The sequence below is a fragment of the Hippoglossus stenolepis genome, chromosome 18 (assembly GCF_022539355.2).
Source record: "Hippoglossus stenolepis isolate QCI-W04-F060 chromosome 18, HSTE1.2, whole genome shotgun sequence".
NCBI lineage: Eukaryota > Metazoa > Chordata > Actinopteri > Pleuronectiformes > Pleuronectidae > Hippoglossus > Hippoglossus stenolepis.
The window spans coordinates 10,281,645-10,307,393 of NC_061500.1; the positions used below are offsets into that span (position 1 = coordinate 10,281,645).

Below are 25,749 nucleotides of genomic sequence, written 5' to 3' on the forward strand. Positions count from 1 at the left end.
AGGATGGATCTTTGCAGGGTAACTATCACAAAATATTATTACATTCAACATTCAACACGTCACGTTCAAAGCAGCAGTTTATATAACATGCTTGAAAACAGAGAACTGGTCATTTACTGGGTGTATTTTCCCAAAAGGACCTGAAACACACAGCTCTGCAGATCACATGAGGTATACAGCGACAACTAATATCTGGTCTTGGCAGCACTGCTTTAATTCTGTTGCATGTCAAACAAACATGTCCAAATGATAATAATACCGGATCATGAGCTTAACATCTGATTCCTCATAAAAGAAAAGCCAAATAATTCTGCACCTCTGATTCAGGAAACACATCCACATGTTAATGTCGTTATTAAATTCAAAACGGACACTTCATTCATGGGATTTATTAAGGAAATACCACAAATGGGTGAGCCCTGAAGGGGCACAGTGGCCTCTATGCCATAGATTAGGTGTTTGGTGCCAGTCTCCAGTATGTGCCTGTGTTGTGATTTATATGATGTGTCTGTCTCCGGAATAGTATAATAATGAATTTCTTTTCTGTACTTCAAGCCTTTTGGTTTGACTGTCTGCATGTACATTAGACCAAGTATCTTCATATATTCAAGTAAGAACAACTGAGCCTCATCAAGTAGTTCTTTTATTCAGCCATTATCATCAGACAACTATGCATAAGATATTTCTTCATCAGTTATATACAGTATAAATATGTTTTTATTTATGATCATGTTCAATCTATTACGTCGCCATATTTTGTCTTCCCGGGTCCCTTCGGTTCCTCCGGTTTAGGCACTGAAAGAAACCCAGAGAACAGTACATTTTAAGCATAAATGTCAGTGAACTGTCCTCATTTGGTTCGGCATGACTGAAGAACAGAGCTGGCAGAGCTACATCTGTTTGAGAATGAAGGGCCGAGGGCAAAATGATGATAAATACATGTTCTTATGAAGACGATAGCCATGAATAAAGACGAGCCTGTCTGCAGCCGCACACTCTACTCACGCTGTGGTGGGGATCTGTCCGGGATTTTTCCTGTTTCCAGCAGCAGCCAGAGATCTGAGCATTTCTGTGATTCCCAGCGAGTCACAGCATAACTGCCAACTGAGGAGGCCACTGAGAGAGGGAGGAGAGGGAAGCTTACAGAGGCTGCATTAACATCTCTCCTGTATGCAAATGATTTTTTGTCTTGTTAGTATCCATAGTATTTATAGTCCAGGTTTCACGTCTCACCTATTGAAATGAGCAGGCTCCACTGAAGAGGATAAGGAAGTTTCCTCTGTATAGCCTTTTGAACGGCAATTAAACCAGCAGCACCTACAAACATAGCACACGCCACATGAGGTGCATTCACGCCTCATTCATACTTGAATGTTTGTTTCATTAAGAAATCCAGTCACAGGATGAACATTTAAACGTCCCTTCAAGAAGCAGGGGTTGATATATTGGACATATCTCTATATTTTTTACATTTTATTTTATTTATTTATTCTATTTTGTACTTTCACCTCCTCTTTTGTCTACCATTGAAAATCTGCTGCTGTAAGAAGTGAATTTGGATCATATCTTATCTTATGTCTATTGTATCAGTCTTGCAGTTACATGTTACTGTCGTCACTGATACATATTTTCAGTGGCCCTGCACCTACATATTTACTTTGTATACACAGTACACGCATGCAGCCTTTCTGGAATAAAACTGGTTTAAAAACCTTTATATCTTACAAATGTTTCAAGTTTCTGTTAAAAAAAGGAGGGAGGGGGGATTATGACTGCATTCCTAAAGCGAGAATCACAGATAACAGACCTAAGTTCCTACTGTCAATCATAATTTTAACAAAGTAAATTGTGATTTTTATTTGAACTCTTGTGTATTACTAATACAGCAGTGATAAACAATGCACACCAGAGCTTATATTATAATAAAACAACGTGACCATCAGCACTCTGCCTCATATAAAGAAAAACAACGAATCTGCACTCGTAGAGCACAGCTCCCCCCTGTGGTGAACACTGGTCATAAGAATGTGTGTGTTTTCGTCCCTGTAATTTCATTGGTCTTTATTCTCAGTGTTTGACACTTTCCTAAGTAACATTTAACCGAAGATTTTCCAGATCAGGGACTGATTTAGAGACACTGGGACAAAGGAAGTAACAATAACAGAAATCCAATGTGACAACAACAACAATATACTCATAATAATCATAATTATAATAATCATCATCATAATAATAAAAATGACAAACTTTATCCATAAAGCACTTTTCAAACAACATGTTTACAAACACAGACAGAAACAAAACATGCAGTGCAATTTTATATTTAAACAATAAAACAGACAAACGCCTGTTTCAAAGCCATGACATAATTAAAAAATAATAAAATAAAGCAATAAAACAAACTAAAGTTAGAAGTGATGTTCTATTTTTCAAGTCAGATAATAATGTAATACAAATATAAATGATAAGACAATGTGAGTGTATGGGAAATGAAACTTACCCAGTATAAAGGTCCCAGTTCCCTTCATGAAGGCGCCAGACTGACAGGCAGCATACGTCTCTAAACCCTGAGGAGGACAAACTTATCACGACATGATTGTTTCTGCTATAACACTTATACACTGTTTTCTTATATATTCATATATCACAGAGGTGTCCTGTGCTCAGTGTCCTCCAGGAACAAGGGGCAGCAAATTAAAACCCACCGGATGTTTAGCGGCCAGCGCGTCGTCCACTCTGGTCAGACCGAGATTCACCATGTTTCCTCCCGCTGTTAAAGTTAAACTTGCAGTTATTAGTTTGTCTTGGTGACACTGTCTGATATTATAAAACCATCATGTGTGTACCTTCTCTGTGATGTTATACAACTTCCGTGCTGCGAGAAAAGAATCTGATCAAGAGAAGTGAGCAGCAAGTTTGCTTGAACCACTAGCGACATCTAAAGGAGAGGAGGAAGTACTGCAACCGCTCACTACAGGACATTTTTAAAGATTTGTACAGGTCACATTTGATACAGTCACAAAAACTACATGTAAAGTATAAATAATTATCCTGTTCCAGATATGTGAGGGACCCTAATCAGTCTTAACCAATGTTGGTATTTACAGAAGTTCAGAAGGACAGAGAATGAATCTTTAGGAATTAAGACGAGCAGATCAGGAGTAACGTGTTTGAAAGATTTATTTTGTTTCAATGCTTTTGCACTTTCTATTTATTCCCTGTTTTTTTTTATTAGAGATGTTTTAATACTCTTTCTTTTCATATTTTAAGCCACTTTCGTCAACAGTGGTTGTTTAAAACGTGCTATATAAATGAGCACCACCATTATAAATTAATCTTAACCCATTAATGGGTCTTACAACAGCTTCAGCAAACAGATGGTCACACGAGAGTTGGAGCTTAAATAAAGTTATCGCCGTGACCTGTTTCTGCTATGTGGAGAAATCAGGCTGCCATGACACGCTAACCTCTGTGACCCCCTCTGTTGAACTTTGACACCACAGTGATCTGGAGGGCTCAGCCGCAAAGTGGAGACGTCCAGCGAGAAGAAGAAGAGGAAGATGTGACAGCTGGAGAGAAGAGAATCCAACTACCGCTGAGGCACGAGCATCAACACAGAGGCTTGAGTTACCAGACAGATGCAGCTGAACATCTGTCACTTGTTACATTCAAGAGACGGAAGAAATAATGGACATACTTTAGAGATAAAAGTGTATGTAAGCACATTCTGGATGGTAATTTCTTTCTTTTTTTTATATGGAAATTAAGCATGAGATCTGTCAATGACTGAAAGTTTACCCACAAGTCAACAGTAAAACCCTTTCTCTATTCTAAGACTCTACACTGAGTGCAGTCCTACTTTGGAAGCTTATAGAAAATATACTGAACTTACTTAATATTGCATTTTTCTACCCAAGCAGGACAAAACTCATAATACATCTCATTCACCAAATCATAGTCATAAACCAATTAAAGGTTATCATGTATTTTCTTCTCCTCCTACACTTATCAATACTCAACTCCAACAGATGAGGTTTTATTTTATTTATTGTCATTTTACATTGGAAAAGCAACTGTCAGTTATCCCCAACTGTACTTCCATTCACATATTGTAGCTCTTTATTTCTAGGTGATTAATGCTTATATTCTTACAAAACAAAAAGATTTCAGACACGATCTGTACACGCTGTCCAAATCACACCCCCTCCCTTCAGCCCATCTACGACAAATACGCTAAAATGGGAGCCAAGGTTTAGTGCAGTGTTGAAAACCTGTTCTCACTCACACACACACTCGCACACACACACACACACACATAAGAAACAATCAACAGGTCGCATGTACACGTGGGAATAACATGCGTAGTGTCTGGACTCTTCACCTAAGACACACAAGGACACGTCTAAGCAGGTGTGCACTGCGGGTAATACAAGGAGGGCAGAACTTTATGGACAAATCTGAAAACAGAACAATTTAACTCGGGCCGCTATGTCTTAGGAAAAAAAAGCAGGAAATGCTTCTGCCTGTAGAACCACTGTACAAAATAAAAGTGGGGTAATTCAAGTTTTACACTCCGAGACGTCTCTCACGTGGAAGATTTTAGTGACGATGATGGTGTGCAGTGTTTTCATGGAACATCTGGAGGGGCAACAACCAGGGGGACTCTTTCATTCAGGATGAGAAAAGTAAACACAAAGCAAGTAACAAGGGATGAAATGTTCAGTCCCCCTCCCCCATCCATAAAGATGTGACGAAAAGGACCCCACTCTATTATCTGTTTACCTTCAAATATCAGGACAAAAGCACATTTCACAACCGCTTGTTTTAAATAAATATATAGCTCAATTTCTTCAAAAAAATAACCTTAGAGCAAACTCCACAACACACACACACACACCATAACCCTGCAGATGCAAGAAAATACCGCGAAGAAGACTGGAGCGTGTTAAAACCCAGCAAAGTAAGACTGACTGGAGGGATTCAGTGTGTCAAACCACAGGAGAGCAGACTTTGGTAAAGATCATTTCTTCCTTTTTGTTTCCATGTGATCATTGAGGAACTCTGTCTTGAGAACACAGGATAATTCATTTCTCATCAGAATAAAACAGTATTTAATTTTTGTGATAATGGAAAAAGATGGACCTAAGTACTAAATAACATCAGGAAGAGCTTCTAAAATAGTAACTTTGAAAATGCAGTTTTGTAATATATATATATATATATATATATATATATATATATATATATATATATATATATATATAATCAAAGTGACTTAAAAATAACTAATGGGTGGAGAAAACCTCGAAAAAAAATTAAAGCCTTTACTTGGCAACTACTTTTATTACAGAACAGTGAAAATTTTGAACCCACCAGTTTGATTAAATATGAAATTTAAAATTGCGTAATATGGCCCCTTTAAGAAGAGAACAGACATAACGTTAGTGCGGCCTGTAAACCACGTTAAGCATTTCAATGTCCTTCAGTACATATTGGCAGCAAATACACACATACATACATACATACATACATACATACATACATACATACATACATACATACACACACACACACACTCTCTCTCTCTCACACCCACACTCAATACTGGAAGTGTGGTTCAATCAGTGAAATCTGTCTGATGCGTGTCGTGGTTGGCTGCGTGGAGAGTGCGAACAAGACAGGGAGGCGGCGAAGGTGTCCATGACCATGAAGACGGCAGCTGTGCACACCAGAGAGGTCAGAGAGGGAGCGATACAGTGAAAAGGTCCATGTCCCATTGTACCAGCTTGAACGATGGGTTCGGAATCCCCCGTTCGCACAGACGTCGCCGCACCCAAGTGGCCGGGTGGAGGAGCGAAAAAGTGGATGACGACAACTGTCCGTCTATGACTGTGGTCCAAAGAAGCTTGTCCAGTTCAACAACAAGACGACTTGTTCCCCCTCACACACAAAACCATAGCAGCAGGTAGAGCTCGAGGGTGTGTCCCCTCGAGAAAAATAAAGACAAAAACAAACAAACAAAAAAATAATAATAATAATAATAATAATAATAATACACTTTCCCCGTCATCCAAATGAAAAGCAAGCTATGGAGAACTACCAGTTCTGGGAAGTGGCAGATGTCTTTTTGCTTGATTCTTCTTTTCTCTCCTCCGTCTTCTTTACCCCCCGAATCCAAACAAACAATCAAGCAACCAACATTGTCCTCTGTCGTTAGTCTCTCGCCAGCAAATTTCCCCGTTTAGCCCTCCATACCTGCTCCCCTGCCACAAGTCAAACCCAGACCCCCCCACCCCAATTCTTCCCCATCCTCTCCCAGGCGAGGATGAAGGCAGATCATCGTTCGGGCTCTGACTCCAGGGCCAACACTCGCTTGCGCTCGCGACACTGCTTCTTGTGGGCCGGCCAGTCCCTCTGCTGGCACTGGGAGCCGCAGTAGCGGGCCACCTGGCAGCGACCGCAGATGTTGAACTCCCGGAGCTGTGAGAAGACAAGGAACAATTTGGGATAAGAAAACAAAATCAACGTGTGAATGGGATTAAAACATTTGATTTTGTTACAAAAAGAATCATGCAGGTTTCACAAGATGCCAGTTATAGTACATACCCTCCTCTCAATGAGTGAACAGGGAGGATAATGACACTCATAGTAGGTGCAGGAGCACTCCTCTTCCTCCACCAGCTCCCCGTTAGCGTTGTAGTAGCGTGTGCGGCTTAGCTCCAGATACTGCTCCTCCACAGGGTCGGCCGGCACCTGCTGGATGGCCAGCCAGTACAGAGACTGCTCTCTGCACGAGTAAGGGAACACGAGAAGAAATATTACAGCAAAAACATGAACAGAAGTAGCCGCCATTTGAAAATCTGTTTTGAGTGGAGGGAGGACGTGCAGCAGGACGTGCAGTCAGTTAGAGCTTATAAATGTCGGTTTCGATATATTTTCTGTTTATTGCCCGGCCCTAACCAGAATCATTAACAGACTCTGTTCCTTCCTTCCTATAAAACGAGACAGTTCTTAACTCTCAACAGTTTCGTGTCGACAACCCAGGTTACAAAATTAAACATCTTCAACTAATTTCTCAAGTTAACAGACCATTAAGAAGACTGGCAGACAAAACAACCCAAAAGCATTTGTTTTAAAGGACATGGGACGGAAAAAAAACACTGCAAATTTGTTTTTCTGAGAAATTATCTGTTTTTCCTCAGGCACAGGAACAGGCCAGCATGGGGCCCTTAATAAATCACTGGTTTCATTTATGGAGAAAACTTGTGGTCCTACCTTTGTTTGCTGGAGATCTCCTCCGGTTTTGGGCTCCAGCCCACTGGCACCAGTCGCAGGTTGTCTAGCCGGTTGTCCACTGTCACAGAGTTGATGTGGATGACTTGGAAACTGGGTGCGATGCCTCCTCTGTGCTTCTCCCTGGGTCAAGACACGGATCCAGATGTTGAGTGTAGCTCATTAGTGCTATAACATTGTTGTAGATGGCTACCGACACTGCACAGATTTATGGATGCGGTGATGGATGCTTGCTTGCTTCTACAAGACCATGAGACTTAAGTGGAAGAGAAACATAAGCTACTATGCGCACCCTACAAAAGATCAATGATAACATTCACAGCAACCAATCAGCAAATCAAAAAACTTCTCCAATCAAACACCAGTTGCAAGATACCGACTTATTGTGAAGTTTTTGTGAAAGTTGAAAGAAGTTATCTTGGATGGCAGAGGGGGAGGCAGCTACAGTTTTTAGTGATCACAACCACAACAATCCCTCAAGGACAATTCCACAGAGAGGATGTTTGCCTGCACAGTCGGTTGACTAGAGATACTCTAACAAAATAATCTGTGTATCATGAACTTGAATGAAGAATGAACTTACCACAGCAGCTCGTGCAGCGGCCTCCCTGCCCAGCGGCCTTTACCGATGTCAAAGGCATAGGCAAAGATCTTAGCTCCGTTGCCATCTGCATCTACCTCCATGCGCGCCTAGAAATCAAACATAAAAGTTTACTATCAGAAAATAGGTCAAAGCAAACAACAATAACTTTGCACATGAATGAATTTACCTCAAAGGCATAGTTTTCCACAAGTGGGATGTCCTGCTCGTCAATTAGTGTGTATTTTGTCTGGAATGAGAGATAAGAGAAACGTGTTAGAAGCACAACTCCTGCAAGAGCAGCATATTGTCTTATTTAACACTGTGCCAATATTTAATAAAACTTTACAAGAGGTGCAGCCTTTGTGAGAACCATATAAACTCATAAAATAGCATATGAGCAGCATGCCGAGTATGCCTTCTCATAAATAACTGTGTATTTAAAACTTTCACCTCCGGGCATTCATAAATAGACTAGGAGTTTGAAGCCTTCTACCCAAATAACTACACATTAAATAAATACAATTATTAGTGATGGTAGGCAATTGTCAATTCTTCCAGAGGAGGGTTTGTGCCTAATGTATAACCACATCCAGCAAAGACCATTCAGAAATGTGCACAGTTTAACTAGTTTACACAGAAACAGCACAACTTCTCAAAGGGTGGCCTGTTTGCAGAGACCAGCCACTGAGGGGATGTTCAAATTTTCCTATTAGGGAACTTGCAGTTTGAGTCACAGTTGCGAAACGGGCATATAAAAGATGGGGTTTCTCTTTTGAGTATCATTAATCTACACAACAGGAAAATAAGCGGAATTAGCCTGGTGAACCAAGCGAAACTGCATGCATCATCTAAAGTCTGACATCAACAGCATTTGGAGTCGAGATGCAACAAATTCATAATAAAAAAAAGGAGCAACTGGTCTCATCCACTTCAGAGCAGCCTGAGCTGTGTTAGGACATTACAGCCCCATGGAGCAGGGTTCAACTCAGCCGTGGAGATGTCCACAAACCAAAAAGGTCGAAACGTGACACTGCTGCAACAAGGCAAGTGTGTAGATCTAAAAGGGACCATCGTGACGCCATGTGAAGTAGATGTGAGTGCAGCTTAGGAGCAGTGTCCCTCAGCAGGTGGGCGAACTGAACTGTCTGCACCGTTTATCCCCAGTGTGAGAGTCTTGTGACACCAGCAGCCAGGAGCGGTTCTGTACTCAGCCGTAGTTCAACAACGCGACGCTTGCGTGGCTTTTTAATCAGATAAAATAATAATAACAACACAATGCAGGTTCATAGCCACAGTTGTTGAGCCGTGTGTGTGTTGTGTTGCCGGTGCTTTGTCACGTTGCACAAAAGAATCAGTTGATGGAGCATGGCGATGGCTTCCTCATGAGCAGCCCGTGTAATCCAAATAACAGCTAGCGTGGCACTGCTAACTCCACCGCCGAGCGTCAACACGAGCCACCGCCGCCGAGCTAACAGCCGTCTGCACCGCTTCTACAACAGCCGACACCGGGAATGACACACAACGAACAATGCGTGGACCTCCGGGACGTTATTTCACCGTTAAATGTTAGCCAACATAGCTAACGTGACCCGCTAACGTGCTAGTTAGCGTTAGCTTCGCAGCGAGACTGTGCGGCGGCGGAGGAGCCGAGAAGCAGTCTGGCTCGGCACGGCCGGCTTCTCTAATCCGCTCAAAAGCGGCTAAAATAGGCGCCGTTTAACTGCTCCCGCGTCGGCGAAGGCTTGATAAACATCGACGCGGGAGATCAGCGGCGACTCCTCGGCTCCAAATGTCTCTTTTGCAGCGTCTTTTGTGATCCCCGCGGGCCCTCCCCCGGCCGCACATGGCAGCCCTGAGATCCAGCTCACCTTCCCGGCCACACGGCCGAGCCGCACGATCCCCAGCTTGAAGTCCGACATCGGGAGGGACGGGTGACGGAGAGAGGCGCGGGGTCCGACCTGAACGTCGCTCGGGTGTAAGCCTCGCCGGGGCAGCCCCTCGGCCCCGATGCCAGTTTGGGTGGACCGGTCGGGTGTTCGCGCTGACTCCGGGTCTGTCCGGCAGCAGCAGCCCAGCCTCGGTGACACACACACCGCTGCTGGCGCAGGAGAGCCGAGCGAGCTGCTGAGGAGGGGGCGGGGCGCGACCAGCCGCTAACCGCTGCGTCCAATCAAAAGCGACGCTGGGTTTTTTAACTCCACACGCACGATCGCGCCGTCCAATAGGCAACGAGTGTCTCCGACAAGCGTCTGTTTTAGGCGCTACATCATCACACTCTCGTGACCACGTCCATCCATTTTCCCGCGAAATGTTTGATGCTGGGTGGGATCACGGACCTTTATTAAAATGATCACACAGGACGTCACCGTTTATGACGTTTGCTGTGGATTTAGGCCCCTGACTCAGGGCCGTGGGAATGTGTCTCTACATCTCACACTCTGCTGTGAGGCAGCACGTGAATAACTGAGGACGAAAATACAGCATACCATTATTTGTGAAAGGTTTTAACTGTATGTACACGAGACATAACCAAGAGTTTCAAAGTTCAGTGCAGATGATAAGTATATTGCATTTTTTTTCCTGGTCTATTCACGTGGGCCTAATTGATGCTGATTTTCAATTGTCTATTTGGTGTTATTTCTTTGTGTAGCAAACCAATCACGTTTCAAAGTCATAGCTCCCTGTGTTTAAAACAATAATAATTAAAACCCGTTCAATATCGATTGTGGGTAAGGAAAGTACTGAAGTTTTTTAAAATATCAGATGTAGACATCAATGCCTGTGAACACTGATTATTCTTCACTTGCCAGTAATGTTGTCTGAACTTTAAAAAGGTCAATCAAAGCCAAGGCACATTACCCTTCAGATCCAACTGACTTGTGTTGCTTCTGTGGACTATGGTATCTTGTATTTATGTAATTATTTTATGGAAGAATTTAATCTCCACAGCCCAAACATGACAGCAGGCCACTGGGGCTCCATGGTGGGTTAATATTCTGTAAATTCTGCCCCTATATATTATCTAAACACCCTGAGGAAAACAGGAAATGTAAATCAGGTGGGTGAGCTTCAGTTAAATTATTTGAGAGCAATCAGCGCATTGAAGAGTAAAGTCCTTCTCGGTAAAAAGGAAACCTGCAAATAAAATGAGTAAATACGTGGAGGAAACACAATGATCCACATTTACATCCACATTAGCAGCAGTGGATGAACTGGGGATGTGCAATGATTGAAATGCGACCAATGTTTGGGACATGGAGGCTCAACAAGCTTCATCTTAAAGCATCTTACTATGTGCATTCATCTAATGATCTTCATTGCCTGACTTCAGTCATGTGCATAACAACATTTTGAAATAAAAATCCCAGCACATCTGTTCAGTGTTGAGGAATTCATGGTTCAGTCGGTGAAGTGGTTGGGCTCCCTCTGGAGGTGAAGAGATGTATTACAGAGAGTAAAGGGGTGGATTAGGATGATCTTCAGTAAACACCAGGTTTAAACTGGTGTTAACACAGCACTCATATTGGCCATCATCAGTGAAGTGGTGTTTCCACATCAATCCTTTTGAAAAATGTAAATTAATATAGATGGTCTGGAATCATAAACATCTCAACACCTTCATCTACTTTCACCACTTTACTTAGCCTACTTTAATTCGTTTATTTAGGAGCATTAAAGAATAATTGGAGGCAAATCAGTGTATGATTAAAAATGAGTTATATCTAGTTTAAAAGTAGGCTGCTATATTTTTTACACCATTATGATGAACAGTCAAAAACATGTCTGCAGTCATTTTTTCTGACTAAACATAGTAGGCAGGTAAATATAACTACGTAGCAAGCAGGGACTTATTATATTGTATGTAATAATATTAATGGAAATAATTACCCACAACATGTAAGACAAATTAATAGAAAAAGATGCAATAATGTAAATATAAAAGACATGTCCAGCTTCCTTGGTGAAATATTCAGCATTTCATCAGACACGTAACATTATTTTTTATTCTTTTAAATACTGATAATTTCCCCAATATTTCCTGCATCCCTGTCAAGTGAGATTCCTATGTTCAGATCTCTCTCCCAAACACAGGAACCTCTTGTTTGACACACGATCTGATCACCTGCACTATAGGTTTTGTGTTTACTAGTTTTACCATCGACAAAACAGCCTTTCATGACAGTGAAACAATGGTACCCCTGTGTACTACTGTTCCCATTTCAAAGTGTAATGTGTGGAAACCCACCCAAGGCATGATTCTGTCAATAACTGCTATATCAAGTTACCCACAGACGGGGGGCTGGGAGGAGTGGGAGATGTGTTTGTTCCTTGTGCTTTGAATTTTTGGACTTTGGAGCTTTTTCCTCTCAAACTTACTTGAAGCTTCAAGTAAGTTTGAGCAAACACTGAGCAAATCTTAGCTCAGTGTGAGAAGTGACTGCAAGAAATGATAAAAACAAGAGGATATATCTTTTATGGGATGTCTTTATTTTCTTTAGTTTTATATGACACTAATTTCACCATCAGCAGAGTGTTTCTAAATATATTTATTGCTGCCCCTGAAATAAAAACTATCATCTTTGTGGTGCCACACCCGACACATCAACACCTCCAGCTTCCACCAGACTGCACAGATTATTTATTAGATTAGTATTAGAGGATGTTTGTTTTCCTCTCTGGATTTAAGAGCTTCTGCAGACACTGGGTGTTGCTCATTATTGCTTAACACAACTGTCTCCTCTCTGAGGTGTGGCCACACTTCTCATCCCCGGGTGTACTCATGATGAAACAGCCGAGTATCTACCACAGCGATCCACCCTGGAAAATGTAATCATACTCAGTTTTCATAACACAAACATTGGTGTCTTTGGATATGAGTGCTTTAATAGTAAATAAAATATCTTATAATCAGAAAATGGAAATTTAAATCCATTGTCTGTCGGCCAAAGGAAAGTGTAAAGCACTAATTCCTCATCCCATGCCAGAACACACACACACACACACACACACACACACACACACACACACACACACACACACACACACACACACACACACACACACACACACACACACTCCATGTCCAAGTGTGAAGAATTTTGTCTGATGTGGAGACCAATGTGGTTATTTTTAACCATTTAAACATGGTATTGCATACAGGTGTCTTATATCTCACCAAAGATATGCATATTACTTACAGACACAATAGATTCCTATAGAGTTATATAGGTTGAAACTCTGTATTTATTTTGATCTATGTCAGTTTTACTAATTTGTTTAGAAAGATCATTGATGCAAACAAAACATAAACAACATCACAATATGTTGATTAGACGTAGAGTTGTTCTGTGTTAAACACTCAATAAAATGTAACAATGATAAGGGCTGCACTTCAGTTAAAGTCCTGTTGCATTAAAGTTCATAATATCATTACGATTATCCTGGGCCACTGCACTTTACTTATAACATTTCATACAAACCACTACAGTGAAAACGTGTATATAATGTACATACTCATCATTTTTTTATTTAATGTTAATTGTTGTTTTTATTCTATTGCCTTTCTTTTATATGTCTTTATTCTCTTGTCTACCTCATTCTGACCTGCCTGCTGCTGTAACAACTGAATTCCCCCCGATGTGTGGACCAATAAAGTTTTATCTTATCTTATCTTATTACTATTATTATATTTGTCCTTACTCTTGTTGAGGGTTAAGGGCAGAGGATGTCACACCTTGTTAAAGCCCATGAGACAAATTGTGATTTGTGAATATGGGCTATACAAATACAATTTGATTGATTGATTGATATTAAAGCTTACTCTTGTAAAGTATGTGTCCCTGTAGTGTATGTAGCATGTACTAAAGTTTACAGGCAAATTAACCGGGCTTAATGTAGATAATGAAGTTAAATAAAGCAAAAGAAAGTAAGTAAAACTTTGAGTGCAGTGCATCAGGTTACTTTATTTAAGTTACTTGGTTTAAGAGGCTAAATTCATGAAAAACGGGGAAAGAACGACAGTTTACTGTAGGATATCTATTAGGTATTATATATATATATTATATCCATGTTATATATAAGAATGCGTTTCCCTGTTTGTGACAAGGAAACATTTGTTAAAAGTATCAGCTGACGCCCAGGTGAGACCAGAGAAGAGGCAGTGGAGCAGAAAGCATTGTTGCATTGGAGCTCTGACCTCTGGTGTCCGTGTTACTTCCGTGTTCCGCTCACCTGCTGCACCGGTGTGAAGGTGCGACTCTCCGCCGCTGCACCTGCTGCGTTATTACCGCGTCATGTCGGAGGAGCTCGTAACGTGTGAACTAACATGCTCCGATTCAGCGAGGGAGCCACCGGGGGCTCCTCCGGGGAGTGACAGCACGAACATGGACCGCGAGCAGCCCATTTTCTCCGTGTTGAGCGGCGGTGCCAAGGACAGGACGACAGCGGCGGCGGCGGCGGTGAAGGCGGTGGAGGCGGTGGAGGCGGTGAAGGGGGACACCGCGGTGAAGAGCTCCGGCGGCGGCGGCGGCGGTGGAGCAGCAGCTTCTCCCTCCGCCACCTCCGACACGGAGTCCGGGATCTTCTCGGGTGAGTGTGAGCTCTGCGTGGAGCACGAGTCCGAGCTCGACTGGTTCTGCGGCACCGAGCAGAAGCTCATCTGCTCCCACTGCGCCATCGTCGGCCCCTGCCACGGACACACCGTGACCCCTCTGGCCACCAGGGTCACAGCGATCCGGGTGAGTGTGTGCACCGGCTCTCGAACATGTTCATAATGTGGTCCTTCTTCTGCCATATTGTGTGGACTTTGCCTGATTGGAAGTTTGAGGGCAGAGGCAGATCTAGGAATTTTCTAAATCGGGGGCAATAAAGGGGGGGCCATAAAGGGGGCCACAATTTACACAGAATCATATGTGCAACATCCATGCTCAATGACGCTGAGAGGAAGTTGATACAGTTTTGTTAGCACCTATTACACCCGTTTTATAACATTTTAACATGACAACAAACGATCTGCGTTACGTTCCACATTTGTGCATCCGATAGGCTACACAGAAAATACATTGATTGTTCTAAAACTCTAATCAAATCCTTTTAAATAAATCCTAGCATGCAACTCTAAAAACCTTATTTGAAAAAATGAAACTAAATAAAACTTTTAAAGTAAACTTTTTCCCCCTTGTAGTTACACTCATTGCCAATAGGTGGTGCTGCAGCCCTCTCGGCTTTGAGCGGCTTTGCACATAATCGATAATGTGCGGCTTTACACATTATCGAGTTTATTTTGGAAAATGAAACTGAAAATAAAACTTCTTAACAAATTGTCATGTTTATTGTTAGTCAGATTACGACTGGGGCCTGTGCCCCTCTGGCCCCTGGATCAACCCTTGACTGAAAATAACCCATGATGGTTACTTACTCAAATTAATACAGATCCTGTCATGTACTTCATTATTTATGTCATCGACTTGATTTTCAAGTCTCACTTTTAACTTTCTATTATGACCGATTTTGCAGGATCAACATGAAAAGACGTTGATCTGCCCATTTCAGCCCCTGTATTAATGACGGCAGCTGATAATAAGCCAAGTGTGCTCATTAATAACATGTGGGAATTGTGTAAAAAATATTCAACAGTGTTATATGTGTTAACTTCATCATTCTTTCTTGGGTGTGTCATGTTTGTCATGTGGCTCTGCTCTGTGATTCCCCTGCATGGTATTTGAAAATACAGGATATTCTTGTTGCGTCTCCAACTGATCATATTAAGGTGTTGTGTTGGTGTGTGTGTGTGTGTGTTTTCCCCAGAATGAACTGGTTGATGTGTGTGAGAAAATGCAGCTGCAGGCGCTGAGGATGGAAAGGTTCATTGACCAGACGCTGATAGTCAAAGAGCAAAAGCTCCAGGTGAGAAATACCTTTATACTCCACTCTCATTCAACCACACACAGTAATATAATAATAATTACACAGACACGTTGCTCCGTGGTGCCCACACTGTATCTCAAGTGTTGACATTGGGTGGCTCATATTTATGATCAAGTCACATGTGACAACCCAATTGTGCGTTTTGTGGACACATGGGGAGTTTGTGTATATGGATTATCTGCTCTCTAACAAGACTTGTTGCATTAGGGCTGCAACAAAGCACCATTTTCCCTAACAATTAATATGAGGAGAGTTTCGTATGATCAGTCCATGTATTGTTTAGTGTTTAAAATAGTGAAAAATACCACAGGCTCCAATCATCTGTTGCAAAAACAATTAGTTTGCAATGATACAAAGCAGAGAAACCCACCATATTCTCACATTTAAATAGCTAAAACCACTTTAACCTGATAAATGACTTATTTTAATCAACTAATCTATTATTGGATGAATCATTTCAGCACTAAGAGAGTATAAGAATTCATAGTTGTAAAGGATAAAGTATCAATATGTTGATCATGCTCCTTGAGTCTAAAATGTTCTGATATTTGATAACATTTTATTATTGTCATACATGTGATATCAGATCTTTTGAATTGATTAGTAAGATTATAAGAGAATTTGGTCACTATTAACGTATACCTTGAAATAACTATTGTATTTGCTGATTTCGTCAATTTATCACCACAATGCAACGAAGCAAAGATTGTCTCCCTTTCACTGCACCTATACTTATTAACCTCTGTCAACAGAATGGGTCTGCAGAGGTCAGACATGCTGCGTGTGCATGTGTAGTGTAACAGGTAACAGAGCAAACCAGACTTTAATCAGACAACAGAGAAAAACAAATCCGACCTTCAGGACAAAGTCGCTGACCTGATATGTTTCTGTGGCAGAAAAAAAAAAAAGGAACTTGGTGACATTGCAGGATTTCAGAAGTGTGAAACGTCATTAACGACCTCGGTTACAACAATCAACTGTTGTTTGGTTCCTTCTCCTAACTCTGGTCTTTAACATTTCTCTTTCTCTCCCGGCCTCTTTCTGCAGGCATCGGCCAGCAGGGCGAGGGAGCAGGTGCTGGCTCAGGTCAGCGCAGCTCGGGAAGCCCTGGAGGAGGAGGAGCAGCGTCTGCTGGAGGAGGTGCAGAGGGAGGAGGAGCGGGTGGAGCAGTGTCTCCTCACCCAGAGGGCCCACTGGAGCCAGGCCCTGGGGAATCTGTCTCAAACACGTTCACGTCTGGTGCACACGCTCACGCACACTCCCGATGCACAGCTAGTGGTAAGAGAGCAGGGTAGTTGTAGCAGGAAGGGGGAGTTCAGGGGTGTGTTTATTTGAAGTACAGAGGAAATAGTATCATGATAATGGCCATAAATTACTGAATTACGTTAATGTCCAGGAGAGTAATCTGTCGTTTCCTGTCTCGTCTTTCAGACTAGCGTCCAGGACATAGTTGAAAGGTAATATTTTATCACATGAGAGGCTTGTGAATATTTTCTTTATTTGCTCAGGCGAACCAGAGAGGTAATGTGTCTTCTCCTCTCTGTGTTTGTGTGTGTTTGTGTCAGGGTGGAGGAGGCAGAAGGGGTCGGGGAGCCCTGCGATACAGAGCAACTCAACCTGAGCCCAGGCTGCAGTGACAGCAAGCTGCTGAGAGGTCTGTGGGCCACGGCGGTGCTGCTCGGTCCAAACGGTTAGTCAATTTGTGGGGATACATCATATCACATAACAACACATGTATTCGACAACACTGTCCTAATGTAGTTTGCTTTAGAGTTAGAAGCAGCAGTTACAGAAGCAGCAGTGATAGAAGCAGCGAATAGCAACAAAACATGGTGACAAGACTGAGAGATATTTCACCTCAGGAGAATCTAACGTTGCACAAAAATCAAGATTATGTCATGGAATTCCTGGATGGAGCACAAGCATGATAAATGTAGCAGGAGTTCAACTGTTATGCAGCAGTTTATGACATACCCTCATATATATATTCATAATCTTCTTCCCACAGCTTATGGATCATCGTGTTTAAAGTTTGACGGGCGCACAGTGAGCCCGCTCCTGTCCCTGTCTGAGGACTCCTGCACTTTGACCTTCCTCCCAAAAAAAACTCGCCAATCGCCTCTCTACGACCCAGCACGATTCGACTGTTGGCCCAACGCGCTGAGTTCACTCTCCGTGTCCTCCGGCACCCACAGCTGGATGGTGGACGTCGGCCAATGTGGCGCCTTTAAGGTCGGGGTCTGCTACGCCTCTCTGGAACGCAAAGGCTCCGGGAACGACGCGCGGCTCGGTTACAACACTCAGTCCTGGGTGTTGTCTCGCTATGACGGGGACTACTCCTTCTGCCACGCGGGGGAGAAGGTTCCCCTGCAGGTGGTGAGGACCCCCAAGAGGATCGGCGTGCTGCTGGACTGGCCAAGTCAGACGCTGTTGTTTTACGAGCCAGACTCCTGCACCTTGCTGCACTGCATCACACAACACTTCAGCGCCCCGCTGCTGCTGGCGTGTGCCGTGACTGACCGCAGTATCACCATAATACACTGACTGTCCCCAGTATCACCATAATACACTGACTGTCCCCAGTGTCACCATAATACACTGACTGTCCCGAATGACAAACAAATACTAAATGACTTTAAAGATGTGAAGAAAAGCAAGGAAGAGACTTTGCTTCAGTTTCTATGTATTCTTCCGTCTTTGTTAGAGATTCTTTTTTACTGGTTGTGATAATTTATCTGTTGATCATATTATACAGTAGTTGTGCTATTGTGACTGACAGTGATTGTTTTTTATAACGTTTTTAATATGATTCTTTATATCTTTGATCTGTGTAATGATGTTATAGAAAATATTGATTACACTGGTTGATCCAGGACTACTGTAAATGTTATGTGGCATATTCTCAGTAAACTGATCACTTCAAGTTGACTTTTCGATTTTCTGATTCTGCAAAAGACAGTTATGTTAAAACAAAGTTGTTATTTTGTCATTTGTTTCATTAATATAACATTTTCTTTGGGATGAAAAGCATTGCGTTTGTGCATTCTGTGATGAAACAGCAGGGTTTAGTTTTACTTGCAGTTACATGGCACTCTGCAGGAAGACATGTGACCAGAATGATTGTAACTCATAAATACTCGTAGTTCTCATTCAGTTTTGTGTCAATCTGAAAATAAAAGATTGAGGTTGGTGTTCCCTGTTTACAAAAACCCGTAACTTTGATTTCCCCGTCTCAAAGTTATATTATATATTTTTTCTTCAACGTTAATGAGAAGGGGCAGTGGGGGCGTGAAGGTTAGAGAAACAGGCCTGTGAATACAAGGTTGCAAGAATAAACCAGAAATGGTTCACACATGCACACACAAAAACAAAAAAGAAAAACATAAAGGATAAACATACAACTGGCCAAAATTAAAGTGCACAGATACTTGCAAAGAAATTGTGCTTTTTTAGCTTTGCAACATTCCAGATATTTTTTCTATTATCTACAAATATGCCATAAAAATCTGAGTAATGATATAAAAAACACTGAGCTAATTAAATTATTGTTCTCAAGCTCTGCCTTCCTTCCTACATTTGGAAACCCAACTTTATATTTTCTTATGTTGTTTGTTGGGTTATTTTGAACAACTTCAGAGAAGTAAATTTCAACACGTAGTTTATGCATAAAACCACTAGAGGGCGGCGATGTCAAATGTAACCTTCATGACCAGCATTATAAACATGAAGCACTGACACATCATGTAAAATCAGTAAATAATTATGAGGTGGAAACGTTCCTCCAGGACCATGGACAGTTACAGGTACTGATAATAACACACTTAGGGACACGTGTGACACTTGTTCAATGATAATAAACTGATATCAACTGTCATTTGAAAACCACAATAAAGCATTAAATAGAAGAACTGAAACTGGCACTGCGGTGAAACCGGAACAAAATCAAACATTATGGTGATTTTTCCCAACTCATGAACATTTATTTTATATCCACGTCTTATTCGTAGTCATTAACCTACGATTACAGTGCAGCCCTGCAGAAAAAACTGTGAACTGTTGCATTTAAATGTGTGGTCACAATGTGAAGTTAATATCCTCAGGATAGACATGTGATCAGGACTAAACCTCGGGTGCAGCAGTGTGATGTGGTGCATGACTGAAACAGCACAGTCGTACCGACCATGCTTCCCTCAGCAGTCTATCAAAAGCACCTTCTACTGAAATATGATAAAGCAATAAAATGAATAAAGTAAAAGATGCTATAAAGTTTTTACTGTTTAAATTGGTGTCATATTAAAGGGGTTAATATTTTACATGTTAATGTAATATAAGTAAAACAAAGAAGACCCATTGTGCAGTGTTTAATAGCTCACATTTTCTGAGCTGTGAAATTAACAATCGCAAAGAAATTTCAGTGCTGCTTTTAAGTAGATAAATTAAAGGTTGTCTTGACAGACCCTGTTTTTTAAGGATCCTATTTTGTACACATTACTACTGTAAAAAAGGAAAGCCCAGTTTATTCACAGCACAGGATTTGACAACATAGTGAGTCAAAAGATAACAGAGGCAGCTGCATCTGCTCGTTTCCCACCAACTGCTGTTTGCACAACTGCAGGTGGAAACTTTTCGGTTTCTCAATAAATCGATAACTGTAATAAAGAGGAAAACATGTCACATCTGGCCAATTATTGCCATAAATTATAAAACTATAGCAATAACATTATATTTCCAAGCTGAATACAGTATATGGGTAAGTGCATAATTGCAGATCACTCAGTTTTTAAATTAATTTCAATGCTGAAAACAAAAATGAATTCTCAATAACAGATGGTGACTCGGTGCGGCCTGTTGAATTAGACCTGCTGTCCACCAGCATCTGGAAATCACAAAGATGTCCATCAGCTAGAATGGCTTCACTCAAAATGACTTGATGCCAAGGCAGATAAATCTGTAATGTAAAAAGGAACAAGCCAGTGTTTGTCAAGTGGGACATTTCCTCAGTGGATCATATTAAAACTTCCAGTGTCACAGTCACACTTCAAATATTTATGGGTTTTCTGCTGTTTAAAAGTCTTTTGGCAGGTGATTCCTGGACTTTTTCCTCAGGTGCTCCTCTGCTTGGGTGCACTCGGTATAACGGGGGGCGGGTCGATGTTGAGCTCTTGCCGGAGGTCTTCGAGGTTCTGCTCCCACCGTCTCTCGTAGAAGACGCTGAGGACGCATCGGGCCCGCCGACCATTCTGAAGCGCCCAGGGCCCCAGAGACGTGAACAGCGTCTGCAAACGGCTGAGAGAAGGTGACATAAGGAGGGAAATTTTCAACACGATACAGTGAACAGGGAAATTAAAACAAATGAGCAACGGTTACTTCCCTGAGAACAAGTTCTCAGCTATCAAAATAAGGAAGGACTAATGATTTACAGGTAGATAAATGATATGGAGCCCTTTGTTCTTTGTAACACCAGCCATGATACAGTATATAGCTGTTGGACTCAATAACTCTGGTCTGTTATGGAGGTTGTCTGGAGGCTGGGGAAAGGAGAACTCAGGCAGCAGCTGATGAGTAACATGAGCAATTGTCAACCCCAAGTCTGAAGATGTCTCCCACAGCTTCCCAGTATATCTCCCTCTACTTGCGTCACCCATTCCAACAGCACATCCATCAAAGGCTAGAATCGCTGTCACTCTCTATGTTACGTGTAACATAGAGAGTTTGCATCCTATTGGATAGTAAAGCTTAAAGTATGCAAATCCTACATCACACTGTGTCCTTATGTGTTGCCACTGGTCTAATACGCAAAACAGATGGAGTTGGTGCCTCTCTGTCTGGGGCATCTGAGTTATACATGAAAGTCCCTGAGCGTAGACACTACAATGTACTGTTTGTTGGCCCTTTATCTACAACCTGACCTCGGGCTCTGTGAAAAGAGAAGGGAGTATCTGTGGAATTAGACAGGCACTATTCTCCCAATGGTGTACAGATAGTGTAATATGCTCCATGTACATGATATATAGTAGCATATACAGTAATGTGTGAGGATGGTAAAGAAAATGCTCAACAAGGTCTGTGATCCTAAACCTGCCATTTATAGTCCCTTTCTCACGAATGCCCTCTGACACGCTTGGTGGACAGTGTGAGAGCCTCAGTGCAGAGGATCCTCTGCCACTGCAGCTTCATACTTCATCTTCTATTATGAATTTTGAATTCTGGAGATGTTTTTTTTTTTCCATGAACAAACAATTAACCAATTACTCCTGAAATTAAAGAACAGACAGTGTGGAAACAATGTGTCTATCAGAGCTCCTTTCATGTGCATCATGACACCTGCAGATAAAACTACCAGCTTCAGAAGTACTGAACTAGACGGATGACTAAATTTGGAAACCCCCGCCATACACACCTGGCCAGCTGAGCATAGGACCTGTGGTGGAACCTTTGAATACATGACTATTATCTGAAATCTGAGATACTCTGAATGGCTCAGGCTGACTCAAAGTGTGCACCATTTTTAACTGTATCACGTCTCCCCTGTCTCTTCACTAACTGTTTCGAGAGATTTTAGGGAGTTACCTACCTCTGAACATACTGATTATTCAGATCTTACTAATCATCTTTCTGGTCCAACACTAAAATCTACACTGAGGTAAAACCGCAGGTATTTGTACCTTGTGCTTAGCCGAAGTGGCCCCAGCACAGCTCCGAGGGCGCACATGGGAAGCCCGGTCTGAGCGGCTTCGAACCATTTTACTGCCACTTCGCCTGAAATCCACAGGAGAAAGAGACAGACGTGAAAATTATTTAGATGAAAGGAGAGGAAAGAAGAAGAAAGTCAGTTCATTTGACTTTTTACAGCTAAACAGAAAGTTCAGATCAACATTGTAAAGCAAATGGTTTTAAAAAGCAGGATATTTGCAAACTGCTGGAAAGGGAAACATGGGAGAGGAACAAGTTCTGGTGAGAATGTAATTGTTCTGTCAACACTCAAATGTCCGTCATGCACAGAGTAATTAATCATCAGAATGTCAAAAGAGCTTCCCTATGCTAAGTAGTTACAATAAATAACACAATCTGAACATAGATGCCAGATTCCTGCAGACCTGCTGACGTGAGGTCGGACTCACCCAGCATGTTTGTAGGCATGCCCAGTAAGGTGTGCAACAAATCATGGACCTCTCTGTATCTCTGCATGACGTAGGCGAGCTCCTCATTGTCCACAAACCTCACGTCTGCCCTCGAGTCAGGGGTCACGTGCTGAGAGAACAGAAATAGAAAATATGGAAGTGAAGATAAAATAGAAATGTCAAAAAAAACGGAAGCACTGGGTTTTTCAAATGATTAAATCAGTGTTCTGAAATGTGAGACAAGGGTTGAATGCTCTTTACATGACAAAAACACTCACGTTGTCCTCCAGAAAACGGAGGTATTCTCTCCCAAAGGAGCCTTCGGGCAGCGAGGCCATCGTGGTCAGATCAAGCGTGGACAGCCGGATCCTGGGCCGTTCTCTGCAACAACCAGCAAGAGAATGCTGAAATTCAATTACAGTAGAAAAAATGTGTCTAAATGAGAAAGCTTCCAAATAGCGCTACTGCAGCGTCTCACGTTAGGATTGTGTGGCCTTCAGGGTCATTTCTCATCCTGTCCCTGAGATTTAACAATGCTAGGTGTCCCGTCGTCTCTCCGAGCACTGCCACCATGTCTGTAAAGAGCACAGAGAGTCCCACAGAATTAGAGACAATCAAGAGATTTTCTAGATTGCGGCCAAACTATTTATATAATAATCGATTTCCTCAAAATAACATGTTTTGTCTGAAGGATTCTCCAACATGTAAAGTTTATGTTTAAGCTGTGCTTATAATAAATCTTAGATTTACCTCCATATTTGATTTTTGTCTGCGAAAACAGCTGGTAGAAGTTGTCTGGAGATTTTTCAATGTGTGAAAATGTCAAGTCTGGTGGTGTTCGTGTTATCTCTGTTTGGATTTGGTGAAAACAAATATTTATGAAGAATCCTGCATTATAAACTGAGGAGTGTGGGATTGGAATGGCCGTGGTGTTCACCAGGCAGACGGGATCTACTGAAAAAGGAATCAAAATTACCGGATCCAGCAATTTAAGAGGTCGACCGATACTATGCACCCGAGCCAGGATTTGCCAGATAGAAACCAAACTACATGTCAGATGACACATGTTGATGCTTGCTTGCTTTCCCCATGAGAGTTTTAGAGTCATTGTCATCATCATGTGACAGCACGATTGAGTGAGCAACTGTATTCAAACTGCTATTGAGAAACAAACTGAGTACTGTACACTCCCTGTGGGTATTACTTCACTGAGAAATGAAAAGGATTATGAAACAATGACTCGTAATTTAGTCATCAAGGCAAATAGCTGGACTCTTAGCATTCAGTTTTAATTTACTGCTAGAGAAATAGAAAATGAAATGATTTTCACATTTTGTAAAAATCTGTGACTGGTCTTTAATGACATACTTTTCTTATCTTGGGAAGGCTATTGATAGAGACTGAGACAGGAAATGGGAGGAGGCAGATGGGGTTGGGACAAGGAACCAAATTCCTTAGCCATAGATGAACTCCCCCATGCTTCCCATGCATCTTTAATAAAACAGAGAATGCAGCATGACCGCTGTGCTGATGATGTTAGAGCCTTACCATGTCTGTAGGGGTCCTGTAGTGCAGCCACACCTGACCCAACGGCCAGCAGGGCTTTCTGGATGGGGGTGGTGGGAATGTGTCCAGTGTACAGCCCATCAAAGCAGCCATCTGTAAACCCACTGCTGCTGCTGCTGCACAGCTGCTGGACAGACACTGCAGAGACACAGGTGGAGCAACATATGAAACATTTTAGAAATATATATATATATATATATATATATGAACAGAATTTATACATATGTATACATGTATGTAGGTATACTAAGTATACTACTAATATTTAGTAAAATACTGCGAAATTACATGATACAATCACACATTATATACCATACCTGCCAATATGCATGCACTTGCATATATATATATTAATCTCAATATTTACTATACATAATGCAGAAATATAGTATACATTCTCGTGCAATCATCTTTTGCCACTGCACTTTATCAGAGAACATTTCTCCACAAATATTTCTGTATTTGTAGTTATACAGAGTTGTATATAATATTATAATTATATTATATATTGTCTGTATCTTTATGTCATGAAGTTTTTTAATATTGATTTATTTTCAGTAGAACATTCTATTGTATACTTCTTGTTCTCTTGTCCACCTCTTCTGGACAATCTGCTGCTGTAAACATGTGAATTTCTCCAATAAAGTTTATTTGATCATATTTTTTTCACGAGACAAAGACAATGTAATAATAAACTCACTTATGTGTGTATTTTACCTCATATAAAAACAATTCAACACCACATTGAATGATGTAAATCAAGGTTCTAAAAAAACAAAACTGATATTCCCTCATACAGGCTGCAGTGAACAGCCGATTGATGATTGACAGAAAGAAGCTAAAATGAAAACAGCTGAATATGGAATTAAATGGATAATGGTGTGTATCGGATTTAATTATTGGTAACTGTCTTCATTGTTTACAGTGTTTAATTAACACTCGAAGAGAAGCTGCCTGTCACTCCACTTGCTGTCTGACATCTACGAGGGTGCTATGCTAACACTTTAGCATTGGCATTCGTGCACATTTAAAGACGCCCACACGTCAGGTGAATAGAAGCTAAATGAGTAGCTTCGTGTCTGACTCTAAACTAACGCAGATCACATGTTTAGAAACTCGTACCTTTCGAGATCAAACCATGATGTCGCTGAGTCAACCGGTGGAGACGCTTACTAACACTCCGCCACATGGTGAACCGCCACTGCGCATGCGTGGAGGGGGGCACGGTGCGCTCGTTTTGTACTCCGGGGGCAGCAATTG

General features: G+C 41.6%; 4 protein-coding genes across 5 annotated transcripts; 1 reads left to right on the forward strand and 3 right to left on the reverse strand.

Annotated features, from left to right (window-relative positions):
* Positions 1-625: 625 nt before the first annotated feature.
* tmem141 (transmembrane protein 141) lies at positions 626-2,992 on the reverse strand. Of its 2 annotated transcripts, XM_035185161.2 has the most exons (6): positions 2,847-2,992; positions 2,706-2,770; positions 2,501-2,567; positions 1,234-1,317; positions 1,006-1,116; positions 626-795 (listed from the first exon to the last, which is right to left on the reverse strand). In XM_035185161.2, the coding sequence occupies exons 2-6, from the start codon at positions 2,757-2,759 to the stop codon at positions 734-736; spliced, it is 378 nt and encodes a 125-aa protein (XP_035041052.1). In that variant the 5' UTR covers positions 2,760-2,770; positions 2,847-2,992; the 3' UTR covers positions 626-733. The 2 variants fall into 2 exon arrangements, with proteins under 2 accessions (XP_035041052.1, XP_035041051.1); XM_035185160.2 differs by having other exon boundaries at positions 2,706-2,900.
* Positions 2,993-4,029: 1,037 nt separating this feature from the next.
* On the reverse strand, positions 4,030-10,026 carry zmynd19 (zinc finger, MYND-type containing 19). The gene is made up of 6 exons (XM_035185159.2): positions 9,745-10,026; positions 8,064-8,123; positions 7,877-7,983; positions 7,276-7,416; positions 6,607-6,787; positions 4,030-6,480 (listed from the first exon to the last, which is right to left on the reverse strand). The coding sequence occupies exons 1-6, from the start codon at positions 9,793-9,795 to the stop codon at positions 6,337-6,339; spliced, it is 684 nt and encodes a 227-aa protein (XP_035041050.1). The 5' UTR covers positions 9,796-10,026; the 3' UTR covers positions 4,030-6,336.
* A 4,033-nt stretch (positions 10,027-14,059) lies between these two features.
* bspry (B-box and SPRY domain containing) lies at positions 14,060-19,018 on the forward strand. The gene is made up of 6 exons (XM_035184842.1): positions 14,060-14,613; positions 15,683-15,781; positions 16,850-17,080; positions 17,234-17,259; positions 17,368-17,492; positions 17,811-19,018. Exons 1-6 carry the CDS (start codon positions 14,170-14,172, stop codon positions 18,344-18,346), a joined length of 1,461 nt encoding a protein of 486 aa, XP_035040733.1. The 5' UTR covers positions 14,060-14,169; the 3' UTR covers positions 18,347-19,018.
* Positions 19,019-20,148: 1,130 nt separating this feature from the next.
* Positions 20,149-25,745, reverse strand: coq4 (coenzyme Q4 homolog (S. cerevisiae)). Its single transcript, XM_035184844.2, has 7 exons — positions 25,612-25,745; positions 24,472-24,627; positions 23,402-23,498; positions 23,202-23,304; positions 22,924-23,053; positions 22,468-22,561; positions 20,149-21,088 (listed from the first exon to the last, which is right to left on the reverse strand). Exons 1-7 carry the CDS (start codon positions 25,676-25,678, stop codon positions 20,905-20,907), a joined length of 831 nt encoding a protein of 276 aa, XP_035040735.2. The 5' UTR covers positions 25,679-25,745; the 3' UTR covers positions 20,149-20,904.
* Positions 25,746-25,749: the final 4 nt, after the last annotated feature.

Bases quoted from the DNA above. Each gene is read 5' to 3' on its own strand.
- coq4 (XM_035184844.2), bottom strand. From the start codon at position 25,678: ATGTGGCGGAGTGTTAGTAAGCGTCTCCACCGGTTGACTCAGCGACAT. The intron at 23,499-24,471 runs GTAAGGCTCTAA...TGCTCTTTACAG, and splicing joins ACAGGACCCCTACAGACATG to ACATGGTGGCAGTGCTCGGA. The intron at 23,054-23,201 runs GTGAGTGTTTTT...CTGTTCTCTCAG, and splicing joins TCCGTTTTCTGGAGGACAAC to CACGTGACCCCTGACTCGAG.
- zmynd19 (XM_035185159.2), bottom strand. From the start codon at position 9,795: ATGTCGGACTTCAAGCTGGGGATCGTGCGGCTCGGCCGTGTGGCCGGG. The intron at 8,124-9,744 runs GTGAGCTGGATC...CTCTCATTCCAG, and splicing joins TCGGCCGTGTGGCCGGGAAG to ACAAAATACACACTAATTGA. The intron at 7,417-7,876 runs GTAAGTTCATTC...GTCTTGACCCAG, and splicing joins CCGCTGCACGAGCTGCTGTG to GGAGAAGCACAGAGGAGGCA.
- bspry (XM_035184842.1), top strand. From the start codon at position 14,170: ATGTCGGAGGAGCTCGTAACGTGTGAACTAACATGCTCCGATTCAGCG. The intron at 15,782-16,849 runs GTGAGAAATACC...CTCTTTCTGCAG, and splicing joins TCAAAGAGCAAAAGCTCCAG to GCATCGGCCAGCAGGGCGAG. The intron at 17,260-17,367 runs GTAATATTTTAT...TGTTTGTGTCAG, and splicing joins GTCCAGGACATAGTTGAAAG to GGTGGAGGAGGCAGAAGGGG.
- tmem141 (XM_035185161.2), bottom strand. From the start codon at position 2,759: ATGGTGAATCTCGGTCTGACCAGAGTGGACGACGCGCTGGCCGCTAAA. The intron at 2,568-2,705 runs GTGGGTTTTAAT...TGTCCTCCTCAG, and splicing joins CGCTGGCCGCTAAACATCCG to GGTTTAGAGACGTATGCTGC. The intron at 796-1,005 runs GTGAGTAGAGTG...GGTTTCTTTCAG, and splicing joins GGACAGATCCCCACCACAGC to TGCCTAAACCGGAGGAACCG.